This window comes from Vitis riparia, unplaced genomic scaffold (assembly GCF_004353265.1).
Source record: "Vitis riparia cultivar Riparia Gloire de Montpellier isolate 1030 unplaced genomic scaffold, EGFV_Vit.rip_1.0 scaffold586_pilon_pilon, whole genome shotgun sequence".
NCBI classification, from domain to species: Eukaryota; Viridiplantae; Streptophyta; class Magnoliopsida; order Vitales; family Vitaceae; genus Vitis; species Vitis riparia.
The window spans coordinates 117869-134126 of NW_023269706.1; the positions used below are offsets into that span (position 1 = coordinate 117869).

The 16258-nt window shown below is 39.2% G+C and overlaps 1 protein-coding gene across 1 annotated transcript in view; it reads left to right on the forward strand.

The window, feature by feature from the left end:
- Nucleotides 1-212: 212 nt before the first annotated feature.
- The window catches only part of LOC117910091 (probable sphingolipid transporter spinster homolog 2), a 48841-nt gene continuing 32795 nt past the window's right edge, over nt 213-16258 (forward strand). The window contains exons 1-5 of the mRNA XM_034824146.1: nt 213-418; nt 9826-9957; nt 11250-11351; nt 12301-12405; nt 12504-12579. Coding sequence (XP_034680037.1) covers nt 291-418; nt 9826-9957; nt 11250-11351; nt 12301-12405; nt 12504-12579 — 543 coding nt within the window. The 5' untranslated portion in view covers nt 213-290. The remainder of the gene's footprint in view (nt 419-9825; nt 9958-11249; nt 11352-12300; nt 12406-12503; nt 12580-16258) is intronic.

A 16258-nucleotide genomic window follows, 5' to 3' on the forward strand; every position in this document is an offset into this window, starting at 1 on the left:
TTGACTTGAAAGGAATTTTGTTTCTGTTTTTTATGTTTATGTTTTTATTTATTTATTTATTTATTTATTTTTAAATAAAGAAAGTCCAGTAGGATTCATAGAGAAATTTATTGGGAGAATCTTTGACAAAAAAACCAATCTCATTGGGACCCGTCACTGCCAAGCCAACCATTACCAAAGCATAAGAAAAGCAATTTTCAAAAGCATTTTGCTTTATACAAAAGCAAACAACCATAACAACCTCAATCCCCAGCCACCCTTCCAAAATCCAACTAATTGTCCACATTGTCATGGCTACCATGGCTGAAGAGCAGCCGAACCCATATATGGAACCTAGCCCACCGGTGAGGCTTTCTTCTGAGACAGACATGGCTGGAACTGACACCACGCCAGCCCCTTCATGGTTCACCCCAAAGAGGTACTTTTGCATTTTGTTGGGCTCTTCCTTATATGGGTTCTTGTTTGGTTGCTGAGAAAATTAAGTTTTGCATGTGGGGGTTTTGATTTTTGTTTTTGGTTTTTTGGTTGGGGCCTTGGGATTGGTTTGGGGTTGACTCTCTTTTTCTCAGGTATGACTGTGTATAAAATGTAGGATTCGGAATTTGGTTTAGGCGGAAAATAACTTTTGAATGTGGGTTTTTTTTTTTGGTTATTGGGTCATTGAGAAAATAGAAGCTTTAGATCAAGTGGCTTTAATCCAATTGTTTGGTTTGGTTGGGTTGAGGGTGTACACTTGGATTGTACAATGGAAGACGCAATTTGTTAGTTGAAGTTAAGTCAGGACAATTGGAGAGAAACACCCGGTTCATGCTGTGAATCATAATATGAGTTCTTCAAAGGGAGGAAACTCTAGGAAATTTGCAGAAATTGGAGCACTGCATTGTTGCGAGCTGGAAATCCAGAACAGAGGGAGAAGAGGACCTGGAGAGATTGGGAAGATTATGGGCAAATTCTTGGGGCCTAAAAGGAAAATTAGGGCTGGCTAAATTGGAGAAGGATAAGGTCTTGCTGGAATTTGAAGATCTGGAAGAAGCAAGACGCGTCGTATCCTCACGGAATCGATTGTTGGCAGGGCTCCAGTTAGGGCTGGAACAATGGAACCCTAGGATTGGCTGCTGGGTAGAGGAGGAGGTAGAAAATGAAGTCTGGGTCAAAATCTTTGGGCTTCCAATCTCGTTGAGGAGTTCGATGATTTTGAAAAGAGTAGGGGAAGAATGCGGGGGTTTTGTTGCAGTCGATGATCAGACGAAGACGTTGGGGGAGATTCAATGGGCTAGGATTTTGGTTAAAACGAGAGGAGACTTTAGGCCGAGTGTGCTGGAAATCGAAGTGGAGGAGGAAGTCTATGTCCTGTCTCTGTGGTGGGAGTTCAGACCGGTGGTGAGGAAGAAACACAGTGAAGCGTCTGGACGAAAGAATGATGGGGTTAAGGGTGATGTGGTTTCACGCGCGGAGCAACGCGTGGAGAAAGAGCTGGTAAGCGCGAGGCTCTAGACGCTGAACTTGTTTGAAGTGAGGGGTGCGCAGGAGAATGGGTCGGGCCGGGAGTTGGGAAACCGGGTCCAAGGCCCGGTGATCCGGGACTGGGCCTACTCCGATGCGCTAGCGTCTGGGTCGCCTTCATTAGGCCCAATTGTTGGCCCTAAAGAGGCGAGGAGGGCTGGTGGGCTTGTCGTGGTTAATGGATCCTTGGGTTCAAAATCAAAAGAAGTGGCAACTGATGATGATGGATCAGAAGCAGGCCTATTGTCAAGGAGGTGGGCTACAGAAATGGGCTGCCAAAAGATGAGTGGATTTGAAGGTATGGAAAGGGCCGACCCAGTCACGCTAATATCCCAAGCCTCAAGCAAACGCTTTCAGGGGAAGGCCTGCCTTCTGGATTGCTTCATTTCCAGAAGTGGGAACCTTTCAGAGACGGAGCCTTTTGTGGCCTGGGAATCAGAGGAACTCAGGAAGTAGCAAATGAATGTTTGCTACTCAGCGACAGACTGGGCGCTTGAAGAGGAAGCTTTGAGGTATGGGTTGATTTTCTATTCTAGGGGAAAAAGGGCTTTGGGGACTTCTCATCTTAATTCTTTTTATTCTGATAGGGCTCCAGAGGGGGAGTTTTACGATCGTTCTAGGGGTATAGAGGAGGAATTCTAGGGTGATAAAACAACGTGGTTAACAGTGTATGAGGGGTCTAATGAGAATGATAATGGTTGCTGGGACTTGGGAGAATCCAATAGAATCAGTGATAAAGTTAGGGGTACGGAGGGGGATTTTGGCACGACTGAGATCCAAGCTGTGAGAAATGAGAAAGAGGAAAAATGGGAGGAAAGTAGTCTGGCAAAATTCAGTCACTTTTTGGGATTTCCAACGGAGGGATTGGAAAAGGAAATCCTGAGCTTTCTGATTAAAATTAGAAAGAGACAGGAGAAGATACATAGCAAAGAGCTTATGGAGAAGTCAAAGTTCGAAAGGGAGTTAAAGAGGTTGGAGTGTTTTGTAAACTATGAGGGGGGGAATAAGCAGAAAGGCCCATCACAGGGCAAAGGGAGTCAAATCGTAGTTGTCCAATGAAGCTAAAAGTTCTGAGTTGGAATGTGAGGGGAGTAAACGATAGCTCCAAAAGGAAAATTATTAAGTCTTTTATAAGGACTCAGAGAGTGGATTTACTTTGTATCCAGGAGACAAAAATTCAACCTATGTCGGAGGGTATTGTGAGAAGTTTAGGTTTTGGGAGATTTTTAGATTGGAGAGCTCTGGATGCGGAGGGGGCTGCGGGTGGTATTCTGATTTGCTGGGACAAGAGGTCTCTGGACATTCTGGATTGGGAGGAGGGCCAATTCACACTATCCTGCAGATTCAGGAATGTAGAAAATGGGGCTGTTTGGGTGTTCACAGGAGTTTATGGCCCGTTCACCAGAGTGGAAAGGGATGGTCTGTGGGAAGGATTTGGGGCGATTAGAGGCCTTTGGGAAGACCCCTGGTGCCTAGGGGGGGATTTTAACATCACCCTCCTCCAAAGGGAAAGGAGCAGTCAGAGGAGAATAAATTCAACAATGAGGAGATTTGTTGAGATTGTTGATGATCTGGGGCTGGTGGATCTTTCTTTACAGGGGGGAGAGTTCACCTGGAATGGGGGCCACAATAACCAGGCATGGGCTAGATTGGATAGATTTCTTGTGTCCCCTAGTTGGTTAGACCAATTTAGTGGGGTTACCCAAAGCAAGCTGTCTCGGCCAATTTCTGATCATTTCCCAATCATTCTAGTGGGGGGTGGGATAAGAAGAGGCCCTACTCCGTTTAGGTTCGAAAACATGTGGCGGTTCGCCTTTGAGGAAGAATTCCTTTGGAGGAAGGTCATTGGGGTGAAGTATGGCCAAGTGGGATTTGGTTGGAGAACAAAGAGGCCCGCGGAATGTTTGGGGTGGGGGTTTGGAGGGATATCTTGAAGGAGTCGTCTTGGTGTTGGGATAATATAGAGTTCAAAGCGGGAAAGGGGACTAAGGTTAGTTTCTAGACTGACCATTGGTGCGGAAATGAGGTGTTGTCCCAAGCTTTTCCCCAGTTGTTTGCCTTGGCGGCCCAAAGGAATACCTCGGTAAATGAGATGTGGGATTCCAGTCTTGGTCAAGGATGTTGGAATATAAGACTCTCTAGAAACTCTAATGATTGGGAGCTGGACGCCTTAGGAGAGCTGTTGCATATGTTGAGGGATTTGAGGATTTCTCTTGAAGAGGACTCAGTGATATGGAAAGGAGGGGGACACAGCCGCTTTCGGATTAGAGATGCCTACAAGTTGTTGACAGGGCCTAATGTCACTACCTTCCCGAAAAAGAGCATTTGGGTGGACAAGGTCTCAACCAAAGTTGCTTTTTTTGCGTGGGAGGCTTCTTGGGAGAAGGTCCTAACTTTGGACAAACTTCAAAGACGGGGCTGGTATCTTCCAAATCGGTGTTTTTTGTGTGGTTGTGAAGAGGAAAATGTAAATCATATTCTTTTACATTGTACAGTTGTAAGGGTTCTCTGGGAGATTGTCTTGGCCTTGTTTGGGGCTAATTGGGTGTTCCCAAAGAAAGTCAAAGAGATGTTAGTCAGTTGGAGGGGCCCTTTTGTGGGGAGAAAGAGGAAAAGGATTTGGACTTCTATCCCGTTGTGTATTTTTTGGACGGTTTGGAAGGAGAGAAATAGATTAGCTTTCAGGGGGGGCTCTCTAGCTATTCAGAATCTAAAGAATTCTTTTGTTTGTAACTTGTGGAGTTGGGTTAGGGTGTATATGGGAAAGGAGTCCTCTTCGCTTTTAAGTTTTTTGGAATGGCTTGCCGTTCCCTAAGGGGTGGTGAGTGTTGTTTTTTGTTAAGGCTACTATGTATACTTCCTGTATGCTTTGTGGCTTTTTGCCTCATTCTATATATATGCGCACTTATCTAAAAAAAAAAAAAGGTTTAGGGATTCAAAGACCTTATTCAAAGCAGGTAGTGGGGGATCGAAGTCAGGGGCAGTGCTAGTTTTAGATTGACTGCTAAGATGAAGGAAATAAAAAAGAAGTTGAAAGTTTGGAATAGAGAGGTGTTTGGGAGGCTAGATTGTAACAAATCTTCAACCCTGCAGCAAGTGGATTTCTGGGACCAGGTGGAAAGCGAGAGAAGCCTGACTGTGGAGGAAATAGAGTTAAAAAAAGAAGTAAAAGAAAGTTATAAAAAGTGGGTGCTTCTGGAGGAAGTTCATTGAAGACAACTTTCAAGGGAGATCTGGCTAAGGGAGGGGGACAGAAACACGGGTTTTTTCCATCGTATGACAAGTGCTCATCGTAGAAACAATTCATTGGACAGAGTTAAGATTAATGGGGAATGGCTTTTAGAGGAGCAGGAGGTGAGGGAAGGAATTGCTAACACTTTCCAGCTGCTGCTTTCAGAAAATACGAGGTGGAAGGTGGATATTGGAAGGCTTCAGCTTGATCAAATCAATTAGCAAGAAGCGAAGAATCTGGAAATTCCCTTCATAGAGACTGAGGTACATATGGCTTTGATGGAGATGAATAGGGACAAAGCCCCTAGTCCGGATGACTTTACTATGGCCTTTTGGCAAAGCTGTTGGGACTTTGCTAAAGAGGAGATCCTGGATATGTTTAAAGAGTTTCATGAGCATAGCTCTTTTCTTAAGAGCCTCAATAATACTTTTCTGGTCTTGATTCCTAAGAAAAGTGGGGTTGAGGATCTTGGAGATTTTAGACCTATCAACCTTTTGGGGGGGCTTTATAAATTGTTGGCTAAAGTGCTAGCTAACAGGCTTAAGAAGGTGGTTGGCAAGGTGGTCTCCATTGCCCAGAATGCCTTTGTGACGGGAAGACAAATTCTTGATGCATCCTTAATTGCAAATGAGGTGATAGACTCGTGGTAGAAAAGAAAAGAGAAGGGACTTATCTGCAAATTGGACATAGAAAAAGCTTATGACAACATCAATTGGAAGTTTTTAATGAAGGTCTTGCAAAAAATGGGCTTTGGGTCTAAGTGGTTGGGGTGGATGTGGAGTTGCTTGTCTTCAGCCAAATTCTCAGTTCTGATTAATGGGGTGCCAGCTGGCTTTTTCCCTGGTACTAAGGGGCTTAGACAAGGAGATCCCCTATCTCCCTACCTCTTTGTTATGGAAATGCAAGTGCTGGATGTTCTCATTAGGGAGCTGTGGAGGGGGGATTCTTATCAGGGTGTAGCATTCGAGGTGGTAGTAGATCCACTTTGAACATCTCCCATTTATTTTTTGTTGATGACACAAGAGTGTTCTGTGAGGCAAACAAGGAGCACCTAACTCACTTAAGTTGGATTCTCCTCTGGTTTGAAGCGGCTTCAGGTCTAAGGATTAACTTAGCCAAAAGTGAAATTATCCCAGTTGGAGAAGTGGAGGAGATTGAAGAGTTGGTAGTCGAGTTAGGTTGCAGGGTGGGATCCTTGCCCTCTCAGTATTTGGGACTTCCATTAGGGGCTCCTAATAGGGCTCCTTCTATGTGGGATGGGGTGGAAGAGAGAGTAAGGAGGAGACTTGCGCTTTGGAAATGATAGTATATTTCCAAAGGGGGGAGAATCACTCTCATAAAAAGCACTTTGGCTAGCATGCCAATCTACCAAATGTCTATTTTCCGAATGCCCAAGATTGTTGCTAGAAGGCTAGAGAAAGTGCAAAGGGACTTCCTATGGGGGGGGGGAGGGGAACTTGGAGGGGAAAATTCATCTAGTTAAATGGGAGGTGGTTTGTACAGACAAGAACAAGGGTGGGCTAGGCCTAAGGAAGATAGCCATGTTGAACAAAGCCTTGCTTGGTAAGTGGATATGGAGGTATGCTTGCAAAAAAGATAATCTTTGGAAACAAGTGATCACGACGAAGTATGGGCAAGAGGATCTGGGATGGAGGTCAAATAAGGCAAATGGGGCGGTTGGAGTAGGGGTTTGGAAGGAGATCTTGAAAGAATCTGATTGGTGCTGGGATAACATGGTGTTTCTAGCTGGGAAGGGCACCAAAATCAGATTTTGTACAGATATTTGGTGTACTGATACACCGCTGTTCCATTGCTTCCCTCACCTCTTTGTCATGGTTGTTCAGGGATGCAACGGTTGAGGAAATGTGGGATCAAAATTCTGATCAAGGAGGCTGGAACCTAAATTTTTTAAGGGACTTTAATGATTGGGAGTTGGATATGGTTGGGATTTGCTCTATGTTTTGAGGGGTCATAGGCCTTCTTTGGAGGAAGATTCAGTTCTTTGGAGGCGAGGAAGAAATGGTCAGTTCAGGGTCAAGGAAGCTTATAGTTTGTTGGCCAATCCTAATGATACAGTTTTTCCTTCAAGGTGTATTTGGGTGGATAGGGTGCCAACTAAAGTTGCTTTCTTCACTTGGGAGGCGACGTGGGGGGAAGGTGCACACTCTGGATAGGCTCCAAATAAGAGGGTTGCAACTTCGTAATTGCTATTTTTTGTGTGGTTGTGAAGAAGAAAATGTAAATCATATTCTTATACATTGTATAGTGGTTAGAGCTTTGTGGGATATTGTTCTTGAGTTAGTAGATGTTAAATGGGTCTTTCCAGAAACTGTAAAGGAGGTCTTAACTAGCTGGAGGGGCCCCTTTGTGGGGAAGAAAAGGAAAAAAGGTTTGGAAATCCATACCGTTGTGTATTTTTTGGATGGTTTGGAAGGAGAGGAATAGATTAGCTTTTAGGGGGGGTGTGTTGAATATCCAGAAATTAAAAAATTTTTTTGTTTGTAATTTATGGAGCTGGGCCAAATTGTACTTAGGTGAGGAGTCTCTCTCCCTTATAGGCTTTTTGGAGTGGGTAGCATCCACTTAAGGGGAGGTGAATCTTTTCTGGTTTTGTTGTTTTTTTTAAGGCCTTAGCCGCCTTGTATACCCCCTCCCCTGTATGCTTTGTGGCTTTTTGTCTCTTTATTAATGCATTTCTTGTTTACTCATAAAAAATAAAATAAAATTATGAGTTCTTCAATTTAAACGAGTTAAATTATAAAAAATAATTTATTTTGCTATTTATCCTTTTCATTGAGATGAAGTTTATTAATCTCATTTGTTTCAGTTGATCTTTGAGCTTGGAGTGGGTGCATTAATATTTCTTGATGAGTCTTGCAAAATTGTCTTTTTAAGTAAGCAAACACACTGAAAAGTTCAATGGAAAAACACTGAGGAAAGGAATCACATAGAAGTTCCCTCCTAGGTATCGAAGAAACCCCACCTAGCTGATATCTCTCTATCTCCTCTTAGAAATGATTTCTAGCACCATTTTCAGTTGTTCCATAGACCTCTGTAGACAACCAGAAAGAAAAACTATTCTCATTCTGTTTAATCAAAGAAGAAATCAAGTATTCCCCTACCAATCCTTCCTTATCTAGTGCCCTCAGTCCAAAATGAAACCAATGCTTATGTTTACTGTCCCTCAAACCTCTTACCACCTCCTTCCTTTGATCTATTCTCTTGGAAACCTCCATTCTGTCAGTAATTTTATCCCTGTCTTTTGAGGTTTATTGAATCATCTTGTATTCCAAAAGATGTTGAACTTCGTTATGGTTCCATCATAAGTCATAACATACCTTCACTTCGTCCCTAGGCCTTTCCTTCCTCTCATAATTTACTGAACTCTTGTGTGTTTAAAGTTGTCTCTCCTTGCCGGAACTAAGCCATAGATCCCTTTCTTTGTGTCCAATACATCCATTTCCCCATTGTTCCTCGATAGACACAAATAAGCTCGTAGATTCCTCTTGAAAATCGTTGGACACTCCCAAAAGTTCTCTAAAATTTCTGTTCTGCCTCATTAACCACTAGACCTTGTCTTCCAGCTCCCTATCCAATCCATTCCCTAAAAAAGTGGGCAGATGTAATAAAAACTCATGATCATTACTGAATCTCCCAATGCAGGAGAGAGACTGGTTAAAAAATTGGAAAAGGAATCATCTCCTTTGCTTTGGGTGGGTTAGTTTCCTCCACCAACGTAAGAAGGGTTCTAGATCCTACCTTGTAAAATAAAACAACTTTAAGTCACCTTTCAGTTACACCACACACCAATAATGATCTTTGTAAGTTTCCTTTGTTTCCCTTCATTAGATTGGTTAAAAATCACCTATTGCCTTGAAGAACTCCTTACATCAATTGTATATTGGAAGACCATGTAGTTGGATCCATGTAGAGTAGGCTCTCTGGTCCCCTTTTGAGACTACCAGCAACCTAGGAATTCGCCATTGGCAGAAAGGCTTTTGTCATCAAGATAGCATCCACACTCTTTTGCAAAGAATCTTGTTTTCCATCTCCATGGCAGCAAACTCAAAAAGAAAAGAGAGCATTTTTCCTACTCAGGACTACTACCTTACTCATGAACAAGCTCATCCGTTGGCAAAAACAGAACTTTATTAACCATTCTTGTTGTTTTTACTCGATCTTGAACAAGCTCATTTAAATCCTCATATATTCCAACCAAACCTCTCTCCACAACTTTCATCCTACCCAAGCAAGATTTTTTATCAAATGATGAGTTAAATCCCAAACTCTTCTTCCTTGAGACAACCTTAATTCTTTACCACCGGCCATTTTCCACCACTGTCACCTCTGAGAAACTCCTCACTTCCTTGATACAACTCCTTGACTTCCATGCCATCACCACCCACCTTCTCCAAGGGCTCCAACTCTACCCACAAGCAGTCACCAGGAAGTGGTTTCTGACCAGTATCACCATTGTAGTAACCCCAAATCTTCCATGGATAAGCAAGTTGAATTTCTTGACATCCCATATGAAAGCTGATAGGAGAATGTTGGCACCATTCATTTTGGTTACTTATTGCTGGCCTCTAAATTTGTCTAATTGTTTTGCCTCTTGGCGTGTGTGCTAGTTGCACCTTTAATACATTCTCTCATTTATCAAAAAAAAAAAGGTCTAAATCCTAGACATTCCACTAACCAATCAAGACTTTTCTCCTCAACTTCGCCCATATGGAGGTTCCTTATCTTGTTTCCATGATCCTAAGAGACAAACAAGTACTGTCAAGGTCACCAATCAACTAAAAAATTTCTTAATTAATCTGCATGAGCTCCTTGACAACACAAGACTTTATCTTTTTTATTTTTTGAAAAGACTGGAAATGGCAATCAGCTAGTGAACGGCAATGAACAGAAGGATAGGGTACAATTAACAGTCAATGTTTAGGGATAAAAATCATGGATTTTTTTATGGACAAGCCGGTTGTGCAACATTTATAGCCCCTTCTGGTCATGAGTGATTACAAAAAGAACAGAAAGAGTCTAGTTATTATTACTCTTGGTGTATGATAAACTTCTTAATTTTTGGTTTGCAGGTTACTTGTAATCTTTTGTGTAATTAATTTGTTAAATTATGTGGACCGAGGAGCAATAGCAAGCAATGGTGTGAATGGGAGTCGCAGAACTTGCACAAAAAGTGGGACATGCTCATCTGGCAGTGGAATTCAGTAAGTTTTTTCTGTAGGCTTTCTTCTCCAGGTTATGTTTAATAGACATATTTTCTGTTACTATCATGATTAATGTGTTTTGGTGCTAGGAGTTTCAAATGATTCAAAAATAAATAAATAAATTGAGAACAAAACACAAAAATGATTAGGTTAAGGTACAAAAATCTTGTTCTCTTAAAGGAGATTTTCAAACTCTCTGCACTGTGACAGCTTTAGGAGTGAGTGCAGCCGACTTCTTTTTGTTTGTCCCTTCCAAGATACAAGCTTAGACATGAAACTCTTTATCTTTGTTTTTAAGGGGATTTTCAAGCCCTCAGCACAGGTTTATGAATCAGTGCAGTAGACTTCTATTGGGTTGTTCTCTCCATGATACAACACCTCAACTGAATCAGCATGTTATTCATACCAATTTGCACAATGTTAAACTCAAAGCTCCACAAAGTCAACACCCTTCTTTGGAAAAAAAATATCTACAAGAGAGAAAGATGAAAAATAAAATTATTATATGTTCTATTGAAAATTAATTTTAGGTAGGTTATGCCCCTAAAAAAATATTATAGAAAGAATGCGATTTAGTGAGCCACAGATCTTCAAAAAACTTGAGACACCCAACTAACTCTTGCTGTTCAATCTTCTAATTCTCTTCTGTAACCTTCCCATTAACTCATGGCATTGCGGCACCTTTCAACTTTCCCATAAATTTCTCTTCTATAACCACAAATTCAAGAACATTAAAATATATAAAACATTGCACAAACAAAAGAGTAGATATAAAAAACATTGAAATGCTACAGAAACGTGTTTGTAATCAAATTTGATTGGAGATTCTCATAGGAAATGCTTTACTACAGTATAATTAGTCACATACAAGACATTGATTTGGTGTCTTTTGTTGGATATTATTTGCCTTCTTGAGTTGTAATTAATGTTTGTTCAAGTGTTGCTTCAGGTTTTTTGTAATTTGTTTTTGGTTGTTCAACTTGTAAGGTTCATTGTTAGGGAGTCCATTCTCTTGTCTTGATTATAGTTGTATATTGTGGAAGGATGTTTGGTCCTTCTTGATTTTTTTTTTTTTAATTAATAGAAGAGATCTAGTCTGTACTATCCATATTGTCGTCTATGTTTATTTTCTATCTATCCTTGTCCAATACTCCACAAGATAAACTCCACATTGCTCACACACACTTTAGGCCCATGAACTCCTCATCATTGGATTGTGAACCAAATTGCATGCCATCTTTTTTTAATGGGTCCTTTACTTTGACTTACTTTTGGTTCCTTTTTGTATACAGGGGGGATTTTAACCTGAACAATTTTGAAGATGGTATTTTATCATCTGCTTTTATGGTTGGACTTCTTCTAGCTTCTCCAATCTTTGCATCCTTGGCGAAGAGGTAACAATCTTTTATGTTGCATTGTCCATACACAAAATCTGTGTTTCAAAGGGTGATCAGGACAGTTTCATGATTAAGTCCTGATACATTAAACATGATGGATAATGATGAAAGAAAAAACTATAGTCATGAAAAGTGTCTATATCAGTTTGTATAAAATGGTAAAAGGTGTGGAAATAAGATGTAAGATGGAAATTAACAGAAATACAAATAGAGTTGAGACAGTTGTGATACTGACAATGATGATGAAAGTAATAACACTTTTGAAAGTTTTATTTTAAAATAGCTTTGGAAGAAAGATTTTAATTTGTGAAGAAGTCATGAATTCCTGAAAATATTAAAAATTATGTCACAGCTGTTGTGGCCAAGGCCATCACTGCTAATGCATTCCAATTGTCTGGAATTGCAATATTATTCTGTTTGGTCATTGGAAATATTATCATACCATAAATTTAAGATGGATTTTGATCATCAAAAGTTGGTCACCTATCATTTGGTTGATTCTTGTACTCATGCATTGGGATTGCACCAATTATTGGTAGGAAGGGGTAGGCTTCTGATACTTGGTTTTGCCAAAACGCTTTATCTCATAGTGTGGAGGATTTTCTTTCTATAATGCTTCTGGAAAAGTACTTTTGTATTTAAAGGGGTCTTGAAATTTGAGTTTAAATAAAATCTATATCTTCATGGCCAAATATATTTTTCTATTCCAGGCCTTGAAAAGAAAAGGTTATTGTTGAGGGATAAATTTCCTGTATCCTGTGGCATATTAATGAAAAGAAAATTCAATTTTGGTACATGAAGCATCAATAAACCATGGTAATCACTCATAACTGAAGACAATTTTCATTTCTTTTTTGGCCTTTCAAGTAATTGTTGAATGTGTGGTTCTGAGTTGTTCTTATCAGTTTACTTTTATGAATTCTTATGTATGTTTGAAATTTTGCAGTGTCAACCCATTTAGGCTAATTGGAGTTGGATTGTCAGTTTGGACTGTTGCTGCAGCTGGCTGTGGTTTTTCATTTAATTTCTGGTCCATTACAATCTGTCGCATGTAAGTTGCCTAATTGCAGTACTTTAAAATCTCCACTTATGACATAAGAGTTTGTATGTCTGTTTCAGTAGTTAAAATGCTTTTATCATTCCTTTTAGGTTTGTTGGTGTTGGTGAGGCTTCATTTATAAGTCTTGCTGCTCCATTCATTGATGACAATGCCCCAGTTGCTCAGGTTTGTTTCTTCCTTTTGTTTTATGTTGGGACTTTCTTTCTGTATATGTTTTTTTTTTGTTTATATATAAACTGTTGGACACTTTTTCTTATTTTTAAGAGTCCACATCTGATTGCCCTTTAATTTACATGTCAATGGTTCGGTTTTATGCTGCAGTTTGAAAACAATTAGATTGTGCTATAACTCAGTTATGTTGTGTCCTTTGTGTTCATGAACTGTCTTTCATTCTTCAATGCTTTCAACCAATATACTCTGGTGTGCTAAGCTTTCAGAATAAGTCTTTAATCGTCAAGTTATTCCAAAGATTGCTTCAAGGTCTCTTAGAACTTTTTTCCTGTTTTGGCTATAACACTCCCAGGAACTTCTTTCAGTGTTTCAGATCAAAATCTTTTAATTTCTGAGGATTTTAGAGATTTTAAGGAATTTCTACTCTGTATTTGGTGTTCTGTGGGGTTTTTCATCTTAGTTTAGTTGGCTGTTTGACCAGTTTGGGTTCAGGAATAGTGATAATGTCTTCATTAGATGTGTTGTGCCTCCTTGTTCTGATTTGTTGGATTTTAGATTCATTTCTAAGTAGACCAAAGAGAATCCTAGGAGCCTAGTGTTAAGGTGTTCAAACTCAGAAGATTTGGTTGATGGTCAAGTTTGAGCTGACCATAGAAAACCATGTTCAGGTTTGTCTTTGTATATTTAATGAGCTACTCAAATCCCAGTTCAGCTCAACTCAGCTTGTCAATTTTATGGATTTCCCTGTTAAAATCTTTGTTATTTTGATTTTCAGCATTTGACAAGAAAATTCATTTGTCAGGGTCAAATGATCTGATGATTATTGGTCTAGTCTGTCTATTACAAATCAATGATTATCTTATTCTCGTAGTTGAAGATCACTTACAAGATTGTAGTTCTGGACTTATTCTCACAAATTAGCAAAAGTACACGTTCTATTAGAGTTTAAACACGAAGTCATTCATTGAAACATGATAAAAGTGCCGATTTCTTCGGTGGAATTCAAGTTTGATTGATGTCCCAAGATCAGAATGATATTTCACGCACCTTTAAAGTCTCAAGATGGGGTTTTCACCATAGGATGGGTAAAAGCCGGTGTCATGGCACAAAAGGCTTTGTGAATAGGGTTTGCTCACTTTATTTTAGTTTGTGTTTTTCTTTTCACTCTTTTTTGTAGTGGGAGAGAGTCTACCTCAAATAGAGACTGACCCATGTTCCCTTAACCAAGGATGAAAATATCGGTAATCACGATATATTGGTACTTCGATTTTGCGGATATATCGGAGATATATCGGCGGATATTTTGGAAAAAAATATCGGTAAGCTTAAAATTGTTAAAAACTCATGAAAATGTAAGGAAAACTTCATAATAATATAATTAGAAGTATAATAGACATTTTAAAGTTATTTTATTGAAAATTTTGATATATGTATAACATGATTTATCATATTTGATAATAATATCGTATGCATCGATAAAAATATGAATTTTATAAGTGTACATTTATTATTAAATTACACATAATATTATGATATTTGATTATAATATGTCTAATTTTAAAATATATATTAGTATTAAAATATGATCCATTTAATTCAATTGTATTAAACAATATAAAATAAATTATGATATATATATAATTTTTTAATATTTAATTAATTATTAATGATATTAAAAACATTATGAAGAAAATTATATAATTTTTATATTTTTGGTAATTAATTAAAAGACTTTGCATTTAATTATAAATAATTATAATTAATTTGCTCTTTAAAATATTCTTATATTTTCTTTATATAATGAGTTTAAGTATATATAAATTTATTGCATATTATATATCAAAGGGCAAGTTAGCCCAGGTGGTAAGCGGGTGAACCCCAAACCTTTTGGTTTGGGGTTCAAATCCTCTCGGCAACAAGCAAATGGGAGGGCACTGTAGCGCGTTGACGGGCACTGTAGCGAGTTTGACTTTCGTTGACCCGCGTTGACCATGCGATATATCGGGAAAAATCGCCGATTTCTCGAGATTAATCCCGAAATATCGTCGGACCGATATTTCTCCATGAAATATCGTGTTGAAACCCTTAGATACACGATATTTTGGCGATATATCGCCGAAATATCGCGACATTTTCTTCCTTGCCCTTAATATGGGATCTGTAGGGGGCAGTTTTCAGAAGCAACCATTCCTATCTCCACTCCCCTAAAATTTAGTACCCTTAACATTACTTTAAATGGTTTTTTTAGGTCGGTCAATCAGACCCATGGGTGGGTCAAAATGCATTAGCCCAAAAGCCTAATATCTCCCACTCACACATAGGTGTGGATGATCCTAATGAGTATGTTTCTGATATAGAGCTTCCAGCATCCCACATGCAAGTGTTCTCCATGGTTGCAAGGTCCATTGATTATGATAACGATAATGAAAATAATAATTATTATAATCATCCTCATCATCATAATCATATGATTGGGTAGAAACTGAAAATCTTTCTAATATTCATTCAAAATTGTATTTTTTACATAAACGGATCCCTATTTAACATATACACAAGAGAGCAAACAAAAAAGGAAAAAATACAAATATGGAAAAATTAAAATCACACAAATTACCCACAATTGGGGCCTCAATCTTTCCCTCAATATCCTACAAATCACCATTCAAATTATACCGGATTTCCACATTCCCCTTCAAGTTGAATCATAGATATTAATCATATCCAACTTGCAAATAAAATCTTCAAAGCTTGATTTCTGTAACCCCTTGGTGAAAATATCTGCCAATTGTTCCCTTGTAGGGATATAAGTCATGCAAATAATCAATTTCTCAATTTTTTCCTTTATAAAGTGTCTGTCCACTTCTATATGTTCGGTCTTGTCGTGTTGAACAGGATTGTGAGAAATACTAATGGCAGTTTTGTTGTCACAATAGAGTTTAATGGGGAGCTCTATTGTAGTGTGTAGTTCTTCCAACAGTTTCTACAACCATAGTCCTTCACACATACCTTGTGCAATTGCTTTGAATTTAGCTTCGACACTGCTTTTGGCTACTACACTCTGCTTCTTACTTCTCCATGTTGCTAAATTCCTCCAGACATAGGTATAGTAGCCTGTAGTAGACCTTCTGTCAAATGTTGATCCCGCCCAATCTGCATCTGTATAGATCTCTACCTTCTTACTATCACTCTTCTTAAAGAATAGTCCTCTTCTTGGAGAACCCTTTAGGTATTTGAGGATCTTATACACTGCTTCTAGATGACTTTCCTTTGGTGAATGCATGTACTGGCTAACCACGCTTATGACGAAAGCAATGTCAGGTCTAGTGTGAGAAAGGTAGATCAGTCTACTTACTAGTTGTTGATATTTCTCTCTATCCACGAGTTTTCTGTCGCTTTCCGTCCTTTTTCTTGCCTTGATAGGGGTATCGCTTAGCTTGCATCCCAGCATGCCAGTCTCAGTCAACAAGTCAAGTACATACTTTCTTTGGGAAATACTAATTCCCTTCCTTGATATGGTGACCTCCATTCCTAGGAAATACCGCATTTGACCCAGATCTTTTACCTCAAATTCTGTGGCTAAGACCTTCTTCAACCTTTCCACTTCTCCTGTGTCATCTCCAGTGAGAATGATGTCATCGACATACACGATTAGAATGGTCATCCTTCCATCGTT